The 17,791-nt window shown below is 51.0% G+C and overlaps 1 protein-coding gene across 1 annotated transcript in view; it reads right to left on the reverse strand.

Moving 5' to 3' along the window:
• The window catches only part of PPEF2 (protein phosphatase with EF-hand domain 2), a 32,954-nt gene that overhangs the window by 8,676 nt on the left and 6,487 nt on the right, over positions 1–17,791 (reverse strand). Inside the window, exons 3-13 of the mRNA XM_032334606.1 lie at positions 14,961–15,088; positions 14,771–14,828; positions 13,709–13,884; positions 12,673–12,787; positions 11,803–11,849; positions 10,209–10,375; positions 9,729–9,765; positions 9,489–9,638; positions 4,717–5,055; positions 1,754–1,939; positions 92–234 (exon numbers count right to left, since the gene is read on the reverse strand). Of these exons, the coding sequence (XP_032190497.1) occupies positions 92–234; positions 1,754–1,939; positions 4,717–5,055; positions 9,489–9,638; positions 9,729–9,765; positions 10,209–10,375; positions 11,803–11,849; positions 12,673–12,787; positions 13,709–13,884; positions 14,771–14,828; positions 14,961–15,088 (1,546 nt within the window). The remainder of the gene's footprint in view (positions 1–91; positions 235–1,753; positions 1,940–4,716; positions 5,056–9,488; positions 9,639–9,728; positions 9,766–10,208; positions 10,376–11,802; positions 11,850–12,672; positions 12,788–13,708; positions 13,885–14,770; positions 14,829–14,960; positions 15,089–17,791) is intronic.

Genomic DNA, 17,791 nt, shown 5'->3' on the forward strand with positions numbered 1-17,791 from the left:
TTTGGATGAATGTAAGAACGCTTGACATTTCAAAGTTTCTACAAACACCGTAATTCTGTTTTTCTGTAAATCATTCATTAAAGATTCTTACCTCTGCCTCATAGTCAGCATGTGGGTTGCCTTGTTCGCTTGATACTGCACGATGTGCGGGCTCAGGGCCGGCCCCAGCTTGACGTAGGCCCCCCTGTTGCTGCCAACTTCATAGTAGTTGGAGGCAGAAAAGATGGTCAAGACCTGGACCAAAACAGAGAGAGAAAGGCCTTCCGATTCACTGAAGAACGCTTCACCCCCGATCTGATAGGGCCCAGCCCAGTCTCAGGGGCTGCCCCTCCACCTTGACCTCACCTATGGATATTTTTACTTCTTTAAAGTCATCCATGCTAGTAAGGCAGGAGGTGTGATTCAAGCAATAATTTGAATTCTGATAGGACACCCACAGCATGGTATCTTTTTAAAAAGTTTTATTTATTTAGAGAGAGAGTGAGCACGAGAGGGGGAGCACCAGCTGCGGGAGAGGCAGAGGCAGACGGAGACGCAGACTCCCTGCTGAGCAGGGAGCCCGCCGCCGTGAGCCCCCAACTCCAGGATCATGACCTGAGCCGAAGGCGACACTCAACCAACTGAGCCACCCAGATGCCCCAAATAATGGGATTTCTTCCCATTTTTGTCTCAAGTACAGCAGCCAGGGTCAGACATAACACTCCATTTAGGTCAACCAGAGGCGAGCTGGATCTTACAGTCGGCACCCCAGTCGTGAAAGCTGGTGTGAGGCCTTGTCGCAGAGCTTCCCACCGAGTCCTGTGTCCCCTAAGATGACCTGTGAGAAAAGCTTCCACACTGTCGGACATCAGGAAACGGTAGATACTGCGTCTCTTCTCGGAGAGTTACAAGAAATAGAGGAAACTGAAGGTTCTTGAAGTGCTGCAGGAGACAAACTTGGACTAACCAGACGTTTCTGAGATTAGTTGATCTCCCCCTTTACGCCCCGCACAGAAGCCTGTTCTTCTGCAGAGTTAGCTCTCCGGGCCATGCTCTCATCCCAGCGGCACCGGGCTGGGCAGACGCTGGAGGACAAAGGTGCGAGAAGGGGAGGCAGGACAGGGAACGCGCTCCGGAGAAGACCAGCCACGCGGCATCCCCGCCGGGCCGCAGTGCAGAAACCCCGTCACCTTGTCGTCTTGTTGGAAATGCATGTCAGTGAGCGATGTGACTTCAGAAACAGAGACGTGGCTGGGAAAACCCCATTTCTGTCCCAGAGATGGGGTCGTCTCTGCCCCTCTGTTCTCTCAAGGGACGACTGAGTGGCAGCAGCAACCGGACTCTGAGGTTCGAAGAGGCTGCGAGGGGCGCCTGGGCGGCTCAGTCGTTGCTCGTCTGCCTTCCGCTGGGTCATGATCCCAGGGTCCTGAGATCCAGCCCAGCCTTGGGGGTGGGGCGGGGGGGGGGTCCCTGCTCAGCAGGGAGCCGGTTTTCCCTCTCCCCTTCCCCAATCCCCGCTCTCTCTCTCTCTCTCTCTCTCTCAAATAAATAAAAACAAAATATTTAAAAATAAAACAACACACTTTGAAAGCATTTGCCATTTAAAAAAAAATAAGATAAAGTAGATAAATAAATAAAGGGACTGTGAAAGTCAAGGGTAAGTGACTGTAAAGGACCTGGTTGCCCTGAGCAGGGGGCCGGGGCTGACTGTGCTCGTCCAGGCCGGGAGCAGCAGGAGGGAGCACTCCCACGCCACGGCCGACCCGGCGCCTACCTTGCGGCTGTGGCAGAACTCGTAGCCCTCCGGTTTGCACTCGTGCGAGCGGATCAGGAACTGCAGGTTGTATTTCTGCAGCAACTGTTCTGTCACATTTGGGCCAAAATAACAGCCTCCTCCTCGCACGGTGTTGGCCTTGCAGCCGTCCTGGGCCATGGGATCGCTCCACAGGATATCGACCACCTGCAGAGACCAAGAGATGTTGCTTCCCTAAAATCTAGGCAGAGATTCAGAGTCACTCTATGAAGACGGGAGGAGGAGGAAGAGGAGGAGGAGTGAAAGGCGGATGAGGAGAGGAAGAAGATACAAATGTTTGCATAAATGTGAGTGATTGTCCATGGGATCAATATTTGATATGTGCTTATATACATATATATATATATATATACACACACATTTTTAAAAGATTTCATTTATTTATTTGACAGAGATCACAAGTAGGCAGGTGGCGGGGAAAGGGGAGGGGAAAGCAGGCTCCCTGCTGAGCAGAGAGCCCGATGCGGGGCTCGATCCCAGGACCCTGAGATCATGACCTGAGCTGAAGGCAGAGGCTTAACCCACGGAGGCACCCCGAAGCCCCTAAAAGATTTTATTTATTTATTTGTCAGAGAAAGAGAGCGAACACAGGCTGGGGGAGAGGCAGAGGGAGAGGGAGAAGTAGGCTCCCCACTGGGCAGAGAGCCCAACTCAGGACTTGATCCCAGGACCCTGAGATCATGACCTGAGCCGAAGACACTTAACTGACTGAGCTACCCAGGTGCCCTGACGTATGCTTGTATTTTGAACCCCTGAGGTTCCAGAATTTTTTATTACTCAGAGGAGGGTGTATATGTGCATACTGTTTGACAAGCATGTTACCCACTTTCTTGGAGATAAATCTTAAATGAAAGCTTGGCATGTAAACCACCTAACAAGCGAGTGGCTCTGGGAGAAATCTTCAGTTAGCTGAAGAGTGTCTGGTCTCCTGGACGGTTGTCCTAAAGAGAAGGCAGAAGTTGTGGGCCTGGCAACATGATCTCTCATGCAGCCATCAGAAGGCCCCAGCTGTGGTCCTGGGAAAGTACGATCAAATGCTTCAGTTCTTCAAGTCATTGCAGAAGAGAATTCTCTCAAAAGAATTTTCAGAAGAGCTGAACAATTGTCTAGCAATTCAGGTTCTGCCCTTTTGTTATTATTCAGGAAAACACTGATGGCCAATCTTCTATAATTTACATTAAATAATGGGTGTATTTTGGTTGTTGACACCCAATACTTTCTAAATGTACTTTTGAGGGAAAAATGCATTTGATTCGTAAATATGGGAACATTATTACTGAGTCACATTTTGCAAAAGGAGAGATTTGCATTTACTTTAAAAGTTTGTTCTACGTTGGTGTTGAAACCCATCAACATCATGGATGGATAGCTCAGGGAGCGTGCCATCTTTCTCCCTGAGGTTTCCCACCTCGGAGTCCGCTGCAACTCCTTTTTCTCAACACCAACCATCTAATCAATCTGCAATCTGCTAATTAGCTCTTACCTAATTCTGAATTCTCTCCTTTTCTTTATTGGATGAACCGTTAAAAAAAAAAAACACAGCCAGGATTATAGGTCAGAAATGGTTGAACACTAGCAAGTTCCCATAGTGCTACAAACACAAGCTTACCACGTGATCTCCCACGTGGATTATAAGCCCCCCACCCCCAGCCTTGCCCCCGCCGAAACGTGCCCTCCACGCAGCTGCCCGGGGCCTGGTTGGGCGAACACTGCGAGCGCCTACTCTGTGTTCCTCTTCCTCTTCCTTCCGGCGAACAGAACTCCGATGACGGGCCTCACTGAACCCTGGCTTTCCCGGTCTCCCCGGCAGGGGGACGGCTCTGTGACACACGTCTGGACATTCTGGAAAAGCCTTTCATTGCCTGGTAACAGAGGTCCACAGGAGCTGCTCACCTAACCCGTCTGGCCTGGAGCTACAGTAGCCATCTTTCGGACACGTTAAAAACAAAACAAAGCAGCAGTGTCCACAATGACAGCCGAGATGCCCTTCAACGGACGAACGGATAAGGAAGATGTGGTCCATATACACTATGGAGTATTATGCCTCCATCAGAAAGGACGAATACCCAACTTTTGTAGCAACATGGACGGGACTGGAAGAGATGATGCTGAGTGCGATAAGTCAAGCAGAGAGAGTCAATTATCATATGGTTTCACTTATTTGCGGAGCATAACAAATAGCATGGAGGACATTAGGAGAAGGAAGGGGAAAATGAAGGGGGGGAAATTGGAGGGGGAGACGAACCGTGAGAGACTGTGGACTCCGGGAAACAAACTGAGGGTTTCAGAGGGGAGGGGTGAGGGGATGGGTGACCCTGGTGATGGGTATTAGGAGGGCACAGAGCGCAGGGAGCACTGGCAGTTAGAGGCAAACAATGAATCGTGGGACACTGCATCAAATACTAATGCTGTACTGTACGGTGACGAACATAACACAATCAACAAAACAAAACAAAACAAAAACATAATCAGGGACGCCTGGGTGGCTCAGGGGGTTAAGCCTCTGCCTTCAGCTCAGGTCATGATCCCAGGGTCCTGGGATCGAGCCCCGCATCGGGCTCTCTGCTCAGTGGGGAGCCTGCTCCCCCACCCCCCGCCTGCCTCTCTGCCTGCTTGTGATCTCTGTCTGACAAATTAAAAACAAAACAAAACGTCACAGCGGCCTCCAGTCAGGTCCTGGTTACCCCCCCACCCCCGCCCGCCCCGGGGAGGCGGGTCACCGAACCGGGTTTCCTCGGGCCGCAGAGCCCACCGCGCAGCGCCCCCTCCTCTGTGAGGAGCACCGGGGGGCGGTGAGGCGAACACGGACACCCTCCGGGGGTGTGGGGAAATGCCCTCACTTACGTGGAGGGAACAGACCCGCTCGGGTTCCGGACAGCCCCGCCCGCCGCCCCCCTGCCCGGAGCGGCCCCGCCCCCACCCACCTGCTTCCACTCCTCCCGGGTGGGCTCGGGCGGCTCGCGGGCTTCCGGGTCGGCCTCGGGCGCGGCTCGCTCCGGCTCCCCCTGCGCCCCGCTCGGCGCGCTGCCCCCCTGCTGCGGGCACCCGGGCAGCGCCAGGTCCACGGAGCGCCGCGCCCGCCGGGCCGGGTCCGGAGCCGCGGGGCCGCCGCAGGGGAGGCTGGAGGAGCGGCCGGCTCGGGGCGCCCCGCCGGAGCCCGCGCGCAGGGGCAGGAACCACGGGGTGGGCCGCGCCGCGCCCGCCTTCTTCGGCGCCGGTTTCCCCTTCTCCTTCCTCGTTTTGCGCCTCAGGGTGGAGACGATCTGAAAACGTCCAGAGAAGATGCAGACGCTGCGACGACCCCGGAGGAGGCTGCTTGGGTGCCCCGCTCCCCCGCCCCGGCCTCCCAGGTCAGCGCCCCGCGCGGGGGCCACACTCCGGCGCGGGTCCGGCCCCAGCGGCGGGCGCTCAGGGCTCGGGGAAGCCTCCGGAGAGGCCGGGCCGTCGGACACCGCCGCGGTGGTCCGGCGCCATCCGCGGGCCTGCATTTCCGTGTGTCTGTGTTTCCTCTTTCTAGCATTTCATATAGACGGAATCTTACAAAAGTTCTGATCTGTGACCAACTGGCCATGGATAGAACCTGGTCTCCCACCGCAGGTAAGTCGAGGAATCCCAAGCGCGGCCCGGGTTTCCTGTAGGAGCCCCGAGAGTTTCGTCCGTGCAGGTGAGCCTGCGTGGAGCTCCCTGTTGTTCAGCCAGAGGAGAGGACTTGCAGCCCGTGAGAAACGCGGGAACAGGGAACGCTTGGTGCGTTGCTGGGGGAGACGCAGCGCTTCTCGGCCTCTCACAGGAATGCTCTTCCCTGTTGAGGAAGGAGGTGGGTGGGCGCACCCCTTTCCAGCCTGGACCTAACTGGAGAGATTCTTTTGGCCAGAGAGAGTGTGGTCCCTGTCCCTGACTCAGAGGCATCACGGTACTGGGACCAGGTTGACCATGGAATCACGAGCTGAAAGAATTCTGATCCCGACAACAGAGGGGTCAGGCCAGGGAGCAGAGCTGTGGCATCTGGCAACCATTTCTGGCCTGCCTGAGTGCCACAGTGGAAACCAGGGACACAACATTGCAAGGATAACAACGACAGAGGTCTGGGCCACAACGGGAGCTCTCTGCACGTGCATGACCAAAGAATGAGAACGTTCTGTACATCGATGTAAGGACTATGATCCAAGGAAGCCATGTCTTGGTCTAGGACAAGGACAAAGGACACTCAGAGAAGGTCAGCCGAACCTGCATGATGTTTCAAGAGGAATCCAGATGGAAAAGAACAGAACAGAGGTGTTCTCTAACTCTGGACAAGCCCTAATGACTTCCTAGGCACCTGAGCCCCAGCATGGAGAGTGAAAGGCCACCAAGCCTGAATGGACTAGTAACCCCTTCCTCCTCTCCTTGTTGCAACTCTGATTGAGGGCCAGACAAGTAGTCCCACCCCTGTCCACCCTTGGGTGACTTTATTTTAAGGATGTTATTATCTGCCGTCAAGAGGCATCGATAAATAATATTTAAGGAGAATAACAGCATTTATATGTATTAAATTAGGTGCTATGCTGGGCACTTACCATGAATTCATTGGTTCATGCCACTGCTATGAGACTGCATCTTCATTCATGGTTTTACAGGAATTCATTGATTAGCGCCCCCCTCCACCCCCCACCCCAGTGAGATCCTCATTTATAGTCCAGATGAGAAACAGGAGGCGCAGGGTCACTGAAACATTATCAGGACTGAATCCAGATAGCTGACTCTGGGGCTCCTACTTTTGTGCTTGTCCCTGCACTCGGTACAGATGGTGACACCCCCCTTCCCCAGAGCTTTGCAAACCAACTATTAGGAAGGTAGGTTTTTGCTAAGCTACATTAAAGAAACCATTCTTCAGCAAAACTTGCCAAAGTCCCTACTTCTCCTGTATGCATTAAATGTGAATCTTCCTATGAGATCATCTGCTTTTATGTGACTTGCTGTCTCTCCCCCCGACATAGATACAGAACAGAATGTTTGAATTAAAAAAAAGTGAGGTACAAGACATCATGCAGAATTGACAAAGGAAGTACAAAGAGCTAGTTTTAGGTCTCTTGGGCCCCTCTCCTCCATGAAGAACATGAAGCAGTTGAGATTATGGAGAAGCAGAGATAGGATTTATAATGAGGATTTTTGGAGGAAGCTGTTGAAATGCTGCAGGCACCCCCTCTTCCGCCTCTGCCAAGGAGTTATCCTTTCCCCTTCCAATACTGAGTCTGTGGGTGCAGGAACATGCATCTCATCTTACAGTAACCAGACCACAAGGAGCCATAGCCACACAGATAGGACTCGAATCCAGAAACCCTGGACTGAACGCAATTATTGCATGAGACTAATGGAGTGTGGACTCCACAGGGGAGGGGATGAACATGGCTCTACGTGTGGAAAGCAGGGTGTGCATGGAAATTTGGGGAGCAACAGGGACAGACCAAGGCAGAGTATGGCTACCTAACACCTGTCCATTCTTCTGCCTTAGAAATAGAAACCCAGATTCTTACAGATGCTACCTGGAATGAAAAATACACCTTCCAACCTGCTTTTCAGCTAAATGTTAACATATGACAAAATTCTGAGCAGAAATAGGAACAAAAATTTTGTGTACATCTGAATATCCTTAAAGGGAAGAAACATGCCTTACTTCTACTCTCTAATTTATGCTGCTGGAACATGGTCACAATGACTGGAGCTCATGTAGCCATAGTGGGTCATGATGTCACATGGCGGAGCCACAAGAAGGCAGGAAACAGGGCTAGTGACTTTGTGGTGTTACTCTACCAGCCCTGGACTGCTTGCTTCCAGTGTTTATTTACAGAAGGAAGAGATAATCATTAAGCCATTGTCATTTGAAGTTTTCTGTCACTTCAGCCAAAGGCAGTTAATACTATTTCCACTTAAGTTCAAATTTTGTAAAGCACACGCACACATATGTTCATTTAATCCTCCAAACATCTAAGATACAGTCATTCATATTCCTATAGGATACATTCAGAAACTGAAGTTATAATAAATAACTTTTTCAAGGTAATATTCTATAAGTAAGAGAAAGAGAATTTTTTTCCATATCTGTCCAACTGCATGGGCCATGGTGTAACCACTTGCCATGCCTACTCAAGGAAAAAAGAACATATTTCCCTGCTTCAGTATCTGTGTGGCAGACTCCCACTCTCCCAGATCTATTTTCCCCTTCTTTGCCATAGGAATGGAAACCCCAACTTTTGTGCTAGGCATGTGGCCAACCAGAAAGAAGAGTGCATTTCCAGCCTCCCTTCCGACAAGGTGTAGTCATGGAACTATTTTCTCGCCAATGGCACGAGAGCAGAAGAGATGTCTGCAACTTCTTCCCTGGGTCTTTAAAGGGCAGGAATATTCTTCCCCCCTTCCTTCCTCTACCCAATTGCTTGGAACACAGATGAGGTGGCAGACCACCTTGGCCTGCAAAGATGAGGCATGGGAAAAGACACTCTAAGGAGAGCAGAGTAACAAGACATAAGAAGGCTTGGTTCTTGGAAAATCTAGTAAAATGAAGCTGCCTTACCAGCTGCGGTGACGTGCATGCTCCAAGGTTTAAACCCAGGTTTGTCTGACTCCAAAGCCATGCTCTTTCATTTATGTCTCATATAATACAGACTTAGATTAATTAGCCCAAAACACACTGGCTTCGTGGTAAAGAGTTCTCTTTGGAACTGCTTGGATGAATGTTGTCAGGGATGTTGCAATAGGGACTCCTGCGTGTGGGAACGGGCAGTCGGAGGACAGAAACCATAAGACACCATTTGAGTACAACAGCCTGTGATTAAAAGAAAATGAAATCTTTGCTTTCTAAATTTTCACTTCCAAAGTACAGCAGAAAATAGAGACGTGCATATTGGAGGTCAGTGGATTTCGTCTCTCATTCCCTCCTCCTGCTGGTGCTTGTGAACTCCCTCGGGAGGCAGCATCTCTGGTTATCTCTGCATCTCCCCGACCACTTTCCCTGCACAAAGTAAGCACTTTAAACACAGCTGGTGGGGTGCCTGGCTGGCTCCGTGGGTTAAGTCTCTGCCTTAGGCTCAGGTCATGATCTCAGGGTGCTGGGATCGAGCCCCACATTGAGTCCCCCATCGGGCTCTCTGCTCAGCAAGGAGCCTGCTTCCCCCTCTCTCTCTGCCTGCCTCTCTGCCTGCTTGTGATCTCTCTCTCTCTCTCTCTCTCTGTTAAATAAATAAATTCTTAAAAAAAAAACCATAGCTGTTGAGTTTAATTTAGAATTGATCTCCATCTATCTGCCAATGGTACCCTCCCTGCATGAAGTAGGCACTCACACACATTGGTTGAGTTTAACTGAGTTATTTGAGAAATGGAGGCTCTCCACGAGCAGTGCTGGAGGGGTGTTAGAGCTGTCTAGATCAGGGATGGAAATAGAAGGCTCTCGTTGCCACTCCCCACTCTCGCGTCCATAGCAAACATCATAATGGATCACAGCATACTTGCTCCTTGCCCCCAGATGTGGACCCTTAATCTTTCTCCTTTGACTGGTTTAATGACTTCTCTTAATAGCCCTATTAGTCACCCAGAGTCAGCATGCAAGACAACATTTATGCGCCCGTGATACTGGATTAAATTATTACCAACTGGGTTGTTATTATTATTAACTGGGTTAAATTACGGTGAAACACGCACTACTTCATTACTCAGTCAGTACCTTGTGCCTGTCTAGTTTAGCCAAAAGCTCCAGGTCAGTCATGTCTGACACTCCGCCATGAAGAATCAGGACTTTCTCATCAACCAGAGTGGCCAGAGGAAGCCAACAGAAAACATCCTGCAGTATTTTTAGTATTTTCTTGCCATGTGTCTGGAAAATGATATTAGGAAGATACTAAGTTTCGAATGATACACTCCACATATCTGAACTAAGAAATTTTTGCTTTTAAAGGTCGCCCACCTTATATTTATGCATCACTTCCTTGGTAAAGCCATATCTAGATTTAGAAGCAAAAAATAGATATTATATCAGTGACAACAGTCATGCTATAGCTTAATGTTTATAAAAATTCATATTCTATATACATATACTTAAATACACAGAAAAGAGACTGAAGAATAATAGCCAAAACGCTTACAATTGTAGAATTATCTCAGTTCAGGAAATTATGGGATATTTTTATTTTCATCCTTTTGCTTATCTGTATTTCTTACCTTTTCTATAGAGTATGGATATGTGGGAAACATTTGATGGTTTTATTAGGAGTAGAATAACGTGTAAGTTTTAAAGAAATATTTTAAACATCAGACATTGTGTATTCCTTTATAAAATTGGAAAAGTGCTTTTAAAAGGCACCCAACACCTCAGAAGCTCTAAGAAAATAACTTTTTATGTAATCACAAGTAAACATCAAATACCCAAGCGTGTTTAGTTTGTTACCGTAAGTTCACCATATAGTCCTCATGGTTTCCTCGGTTAAGATGGAACTCTTTTGGGTAGACCAACATGAAGGCGAAAAGAACCATCAGGATCTCGACTGAATCCTTGCCCCGATCCACGAAGTCACCATTAAAGACGTAGGCCCTCTCTGGTGACGGGAGGCCATTCTTCCCGATGAGAACAACAGCAACGAAGGAAAGGAATAAGAAATCAGGACGAGCCGGTGTGTATTTGACAGTTAATGTCAGATTGAACACCAATTCTGTGTTTTCTGGCTCCCCTGCAAATGTGAATTGTCAGCTAAAGCTGGAAGTATTTTTTTACTGGTTTTACAGTTCCTTTCTAGCAGGGCTGAGGTTTTGACATCCTCATCAAAATAAGTGCTTTTTACAAAGCCAGAGTCTTGCCATGTGGTATGGTCAAAGGACGCTAAACTCGTGATCCAAAAGCCAGTTCTAAGTTTTGGCCACAGCATCTTTTTTTTTTTTTTTTTATAAGATGTTTTCATTTATTTGAGAGAGAGAGAGCACACACACCCATGAGCAGGGGAAGGGACAGGGGAGGCCGAGAGAGAATCTTAAGCAGACTCCCCACTGAGTGCAGAGCCCAACTCGGGGCTCAATCCCATAACCCAGAAGCCATGACCTGAGCCACATCAAGAGTCAGACACTCAACCTACTGAGTCACCCAGGGACTCCTGGCCATGATATCTTTAGTAATAACAACAACAGCTGTCAGATTCCTCAGGATTAAACAAAACATTAAGTAGGAAGATGCTTTGGGAAGCACAGTATATATAAAGTAACATTGAATTAGTAGAACATTCATCTATGTTGTTACGTGTTCTACATTTTATAACTAAAAATGGATAGGAAAATAGCTTTCAGGTGCTTTGATAATCACCTTTTTTTTTTTTTTTAAGATTTTGTTTATATTTTGAGAGTGAGTAAGCAAGAGAGAGAGAGCACAGGCTGCGGGAGGGGGGAGCGGAGAGGCAGAGAAAGAAGCAGCTGAGCAAGGAGCAGGGAGTCCAATGTGGGACTCGATCCCAGGACCCTGAGATCATGACCTGAGCTGAAGGCAGACACTTAACTGACAGAGCCACCCAGGTGCCCCAATTTTCTTTATTTGGGAAAAAGGAAATCAATCACTAAATAATGATTTGTTCTCTTTACTAACCTCAGATCTTTTTTAAAAAGATTTTATTTATTTATTTGACAGAGAGAGAGATAGCAAGAAAGGGAATAAAAGCAGGGAGAGTGGGAGAGGGAGAAGCAGGCTTCCCACTCAGCAGGAAGCCGGATGCAGGGCTCGAACCCAGAACCCCAGGACTATGACCTGAGCTGAAGGCAAACACTTAATGACTGAGCCACCCAGGAGCCCCTATTAACCCTAGATATTTAAAACAGTTTACAAAAGCATACTAAAATATGCTATCTTTTATATTATGTATTTGCTACTATGTATTCTTATTTAAATAATTTAAAATAATATTTTAAAAATCCAAGCAATACTTAAGCATTTGTTTAATAGATACTGTATCTGAACTTCTGGAGTAAGCCTCAGAGCAAGACAGGATCTTAAACATTCCTACCTTATAAAATATAAATATTAAGTCATCCAGCTGGCCATGTAAGTCTCCTAGTAAAGATAGAAAGAGAACATCAGTTTCTATGGGTCCTTACCACTGGGTCTCATTTCTACTACAAAAAGGTAAATACCCAGAAAAATCTGACATAGCAATGGTCACTCATTTTTCCGTATGTAAGACAGGGATAAATATTAATTTCCCCAGCTGTGGGAACAGTTAATATTGAAATCAGAAAACACAGTGCTGGCTTTCTACGTGATGATCATAAAAGGTGAAGGAAGCAAAGCTAGGACAGACCTGAGGATGCCCAGTCCAGTGAGACCTGGAGAGAGACCTGCCCGACCCGAGGCAGGAAACCGTCCCTCACTTATGGGCCCGGGTTAGGAGAGTTTTCAACAGATGTTGGGAATCTGTATTTTAATATGAAATCCTCCAACCTTCAAACGTTGGAAATTAATTTAAAAATGTTAAGAACATTCCAGGGCAAGCAAGACCCAAGTGCAGGTTGCGTGTGAGCCTGGAGAGCCAGGTGACAATGGGGTGTCCTATAGTCCGCATCCCCCACGACGGGGACATCGGTCCCCACCGGGTGTGTCAACAGGAAAGAGAACCTCAGGACGTGGGCAGAATCTCGACAGACGGCATTTCTGTCTGGCGGGAGACCCTCTGTGGGCGGAAGGGGCTGCATGGCCTGGGAAAGCAGAGCCCACGCCCTCTGGCCCCGCAGCGCTTCGCGGCACCTGCACCGCCTGTTTCCGCACACTCGGGCGCATGCGCGAGCGCTGTCCGCGCAGCGCCCCTCCCGCCCCACCCCTCCCGGTCCCGCTCTCCGGCTCGCGTCCAGCGCGTGCAGCCAGCTCGGGCCGCGCTTACCGCACACGGTGACCTCCTCGCTGTACCGGGTGGAGACCCGGTTGATGTTCGGCAGCTGCACCAGGTGCTTCCTGGTCTCGTGCAGAAGGTTCAAGACGTAGCGAGCGTGCAGCTGCTGCGGGGGTGGGGGTGGGGCGCAGAGCGGTGCTGACACCCCTGCCGCCACCTGCTGACTCCAGTCACCCGAGACCCCAAGAGGGACCCTGGGGCCCCAGGACCCCATGCCTGGGTCCTCTCTTCTTCACCCATCTTCTGCTCTGCTTCCTGCTTCCCGTCGTCTCCAAACACCGAGCTGGTTTCCTCTCTCCTGCAGCTCCACCAGAGCCTTCCCTGCCTTCCACCATCCATTCCCTGTTCCTGCATCCCCCGTCCTCCCTGAGCCCTCCTCACCAGCCACAGGCGCCTCCCTGAGGTCCCCAAGCCATGCAGGCAGGGTCCTGCCTCGTGGCCTTTGCATCGGTTCTCTCCACCTAGAACATTTTTCTGGAGACATCCCACGGCTCATCTCCTCACCACCTTTGACCTTGGCTTGGAAATCACCTTTTCCATGGCGCCTTCCAAGATGACTCATAAACTGACATCTCTCCTACCTGGAACTTGGTTTATTCTTTCACACAGCTCTACTTGCCTTCTAATATACTCCAGAACTACTTATTTGTTGTTGTTTTGTTATCAGTTGTCTGTCTCCCCCCTGGAACTTGAGCCCTGTGAGGGCGGGAATTTCTCTCTGTCTAGCTCATTGGTGTGGTGCCCGGTGCCCAGAACAGGGCCCGCACACAGCAGTGCTCAGTACTTATCTGTGGGATGTACGAACGAAGAAAGATTACATGGTTTGGAGGTGAGGTTTTCAGTGCATAAAAACTGGCCTCTTGACTTGTGCAAGGTTCTGGCCAAGCAAAGGGGGCACAGACTCTCTCTAGTGGCGCCATGACACCAACACCCTAAACCCAGAACTACTCCTTTTGCGTTGGGTCTGGCCTCCCTCTACGTCCCCCGTGGAGTTGGTGGAGACGCAGGTGCCCCCGAGTGAGCTTACTTGTTTCAGTCTGAAAGCTTCCACCAGGGCCGTCGCGTGGTCGGGAAGGAGCGGGAAGGAGAGGTGTGGTCCTGTGTAATTGTCTGGGACCTCAATGGATTCGTAGTCGCTGGGCTTCTCCATCTCAGCGTCCTGGGGGAATCTCTCCTCAGTGAACATGCGGTTCAGGAAGTCCCCTGGTCAGGACAGAGAGGGGAGGCCGGCTTGCGATCAGATGGGCCGTCCACGGGCAACACAGTCGTTCCTTGGACGATGTTGGACGTGGAGCGCGCCAGTCGGGCATCAGCTCCGAGGCCAGAGAGGAGAAAGGAACGGGAAAGTGACAACAGATTCACATGGGTGGGAGGAAGAAGTTACGCTTTTATGTCCATTCCCTTTGACTTTTATTTTAAAAGATGGCGATTTGTCAGACTTAGAAAGAACAGAAATTTAGGAGCCGAGGCTTGTAAGCAAAAGCAAAAGGAAAGGCCTTGGTGGGGTTAGGGAAAGCTCACAGGCATTTCTGGGGCATGCAGTGAATGTGGCAGAAGCCCTTAGAACTTCAGGGCCCTCCAGGCAAGGGTCCACCTCCAGCCTCTGCCATCTCTGGACTGGGAGCTCGCAGGCCAGAAACGCTGTGGAATTAACAACCTTTCCGATCCCCACTGCACAGCAGCCTTCAACCAGGGAGCCTCGGCAGTTGACATATGGAGACTCTAGCTGTCATCTTCCGTGGGGTCATTCCAAGGCATGCATTTTGCACTGTTTCTCAGGCACGCTGAGTTGCTGGCTTAGTAGCACCCCCTCCTCCACACACTTTATTGCCGGGTTTCCCTTCCCTGAATTCCTTCCCCACTCCCACCCACCCCCCCTCTGTTTCCTGCATTTAACAAATAAGCTCCTTGCACCCAAATTCTTGCCTCCGGGTGTGCTCCTGGGAGAACCCAGAAGCTGCCACTGATTTGTCAACCTCCCTGCTCACTCCCTGGCTGTCACCGGGTCTGTGTTCCCTCTGCCACCCCTTTCCGTCTGAGATCTACGACGCCGAGACAGGAGGATGTGCTGCATGGCAGCTCTACTCACGCTCGTGGTTGCTGCTGGGGGTAAAGTGATCCACAAGGTAGCTGAAGAAGTCATGGAGCTGCGGGAGAAGCAGAGACTCGGCTTCAGAGATGAGCGCAAAGAGAAGGGGGGGGGCTCCCGATCAGCTGCACCCCCGGGGCCCCGGGGCTGAAGACAGAGCGCCGGTGACTCCGCCCCCCATCCCGCGCACCTTGACCTGGTCCTGCTGTCCGGCGTACTCTATGGACTGGAAGATGCGCCAGGTGCAGTGCCGCCTCATCTCCAGGCGCGCCACGTAGCGCCGGTACCATCTCTGGATGAGGGCTGCTGCCCGGAAGGCTGTGACGGGGATGGAGGAGCGAACCTGTGAGCCGGGACTCCCCGGGCCTGCGGGGAGGCGAAGGGCCCCTCTCCTACATGTAACTGTGACGATGGGAAAGAGCCAGCCATTGCCGCCGGTAGGGAGGATTTGCCTGACCACTGGCTAGGAGGCTCCTTTCCCCGTTCCCACCCCCCAGCCCGCCTTCATCCTTACTTCGTGGTCATACTATCATCGGAGGTTTAGTGGCATTCCTACTTTTTGCCCAAGACGCTAAGTGTAGAGGTGGAAAGGTTGGATTGCCAGGATTCTCAAGAAACGCAACCTAGGGAGGTTTCAAGCTCGAGGCATCCTTGAAGAGTGAGATAATGCGGGGGTGGAAGGTGAGGGACACTGTGACGTTATAACAACAGACTGGGGGGGGGGACACTGTGACGTTATAACAACAGACTGGGGGGGGACACTGTGACGTTATAACAACAGACTGGGGGGGACACTGTGACGTTATAACAACAGACTGGGGGGGACACTGTGACGTTATAACAACAGACTGGGGGGGACACTGTGACGTTATAACAACAGACTGGGGGGGGACACTGTGACGTTATAGCAACAGACTGGGGGGGACACTGTGACGTTATAACAACAGACTGGGGGGGACACTGTGACGTTATAGCAACAGACTGGGGGGGACACTGTGACGTTATAACAACAGACTGGGGGGGACACTGTGACGTTATAGCAACAGACTGGGGGGGGACACTGTGACGTTATAGCAACAGACTGGGGGGGACACTGTGACGTTATAACAACAGACTGGGGGGGACACTGTGACGTTATAGCAACAGACTGGGGGGGACACTGTGACGTTATAACAACAGACTGGGGGGGACACTGTGACGTTATAGCAACAGACTGGGGGGGACACTGTGACGTTATAACAACAGACTGGGGGGGACACTGTGACGTTATAGCAACAGACTGGGGGGGACACTGTGACGTTATAACAACAGACTGGGGGGGACACTGTGACGTTATAGCAACAGACGGGGGGGGACACTGTGACGTTATAACAACAGACTGGGGGGGACACTGTGACGTTATAGCAACAGACTGGGGGGGACACTGTGACGTTATAACAACAGACTGGGGGGGACACTGTGACGTTATAACAACAGACTGGGGGGGACACTGTGACGTTATAACAACAGACTGGGGGGGACACTGTGACGTTATAACAACAGACTGGGGGGGACACTGTGACGTTATAACAACAGACTGGGGGGGACACTGTGACGTTATAACAACAGACTGGGGGGGACACTGTGACGTTATAACAACAGACTGGGGGGGGACACTGTGACGTTATAACAACAGACTGGGGGGGACACTGTGACGTTATAACAACAGACTGGGGGGGGACACTGTGACGTTATAACAACAGACTGGGGGGGACACTGTGACGTTATAATGGATATCAGATGTCCTGGCTTCTAGGCCTGGAAATGCCCTCACTGGCTATGTGGCTTCCCAGGAATTTTACCTTCCTGGGACTCAGTGTCCCCATCTGGAAAGCGGGATGGACTAGGGGACTGGGGAAAACAAACCACGAGCACACAGACGACCGCCTGGAGTGCTGGGTGGCCGCAAGTGCTTGCTGGGCTGTGTGCTTGCTATGCCCAGACTTGTGACAGCCCCGCGGGCTGCCAGTGTCCCCGTCAGTCGTGCTACTTGGGGGACGGCACTGACTGTCAGATCTGCCTTTGGGCTTCTTCTGCCCGGTCCTGTGCCGGGTGACCGCGCCCACAGGGTGGCGCGAGGAGGCTTCCTTCTTCCCGCGAGCTTCAGGCCCCGGGGTCAGGAGAACAGAGCAGCTGTTCGCATAAATAACGAGGTGCTTCTTAAGCTCCTGGGCCTGAATGTGCCAGCGGTGATGAATGGAGTATTTGTGGATAAAGCGGGATTAAAAAGGAAACCCTGCAGGTTAATTCAGGTCAACCTCGTGAGCAGTAGACAGATTGATTTAATATATTTAGCTTGCATTAGGGAGCTAATAGAATTGGGGCTGATTTCTCTAGGAGGAACGTCGCTGGGGGAGTGGGAAAGGAGAACCAGGGAGGAACGTAAGCAGAGCCGAACGTGACTTCCTATGACCCAAAATGTCAAACCGTAGCTACTTCTGAAAAGCACTTACCAAACCCTAAGAGATGAGGCTGACGCTCTACAGTCTGATCTCTGTAAATCCGTGTTCGGAGCAGTGAAGGCAACGTCCAGAGTGAGTGCTACAGACCTTCTAGAAACCGAAGGGAAGCACGGCCACCCGGACGTCGCCGAGACCTACGGCACTAGACTCTCTGCCGGGCACCCAGGGACCTCCAGGTTTCACGAGCTCCACACAGGATTCTCATAGGCAGCGACGGGGAAGCGATGCCGGGGAGAATCGGGGCCACCCCGGCTCTGTGACAACGTTCTTGGCTAACACCTTGCTTCAACCTCTGCAGGCAAGGGCTGCCAACTAGATGCATTTCTATCCTCCGTCTTGCTCGACTGCTTAGGGCCGAGAGAGCAGGCGATGCCTCCTTCTTACCTGTCTCTCCCGCCCAGGCCTGTCATGGGGCTGGGTTCCCTTTAGCTGAGAGACGGGGGCCGTGGGGTGCAGGAGAGTCCAAGACCCTCCACCCCCTCCTTCCCAATAGAACAATCTAACACACGGGGGCTCCTTT

Source organism: Mustela erminea, chromosome 2 (genome assembly GCF_009829155.1).
Source record: "Mustela erminea isolate mMusErm1 chromosome 2, mMusErm1.Pri, whole genome shotgun sequence".
NCBI classification, from domain to species: domain Eukaryota; kingdom Metazoa; phylum Chordata; class Mammalia; order Carnivora; family Mustelidae; genus Mustela; species Mustela erminea.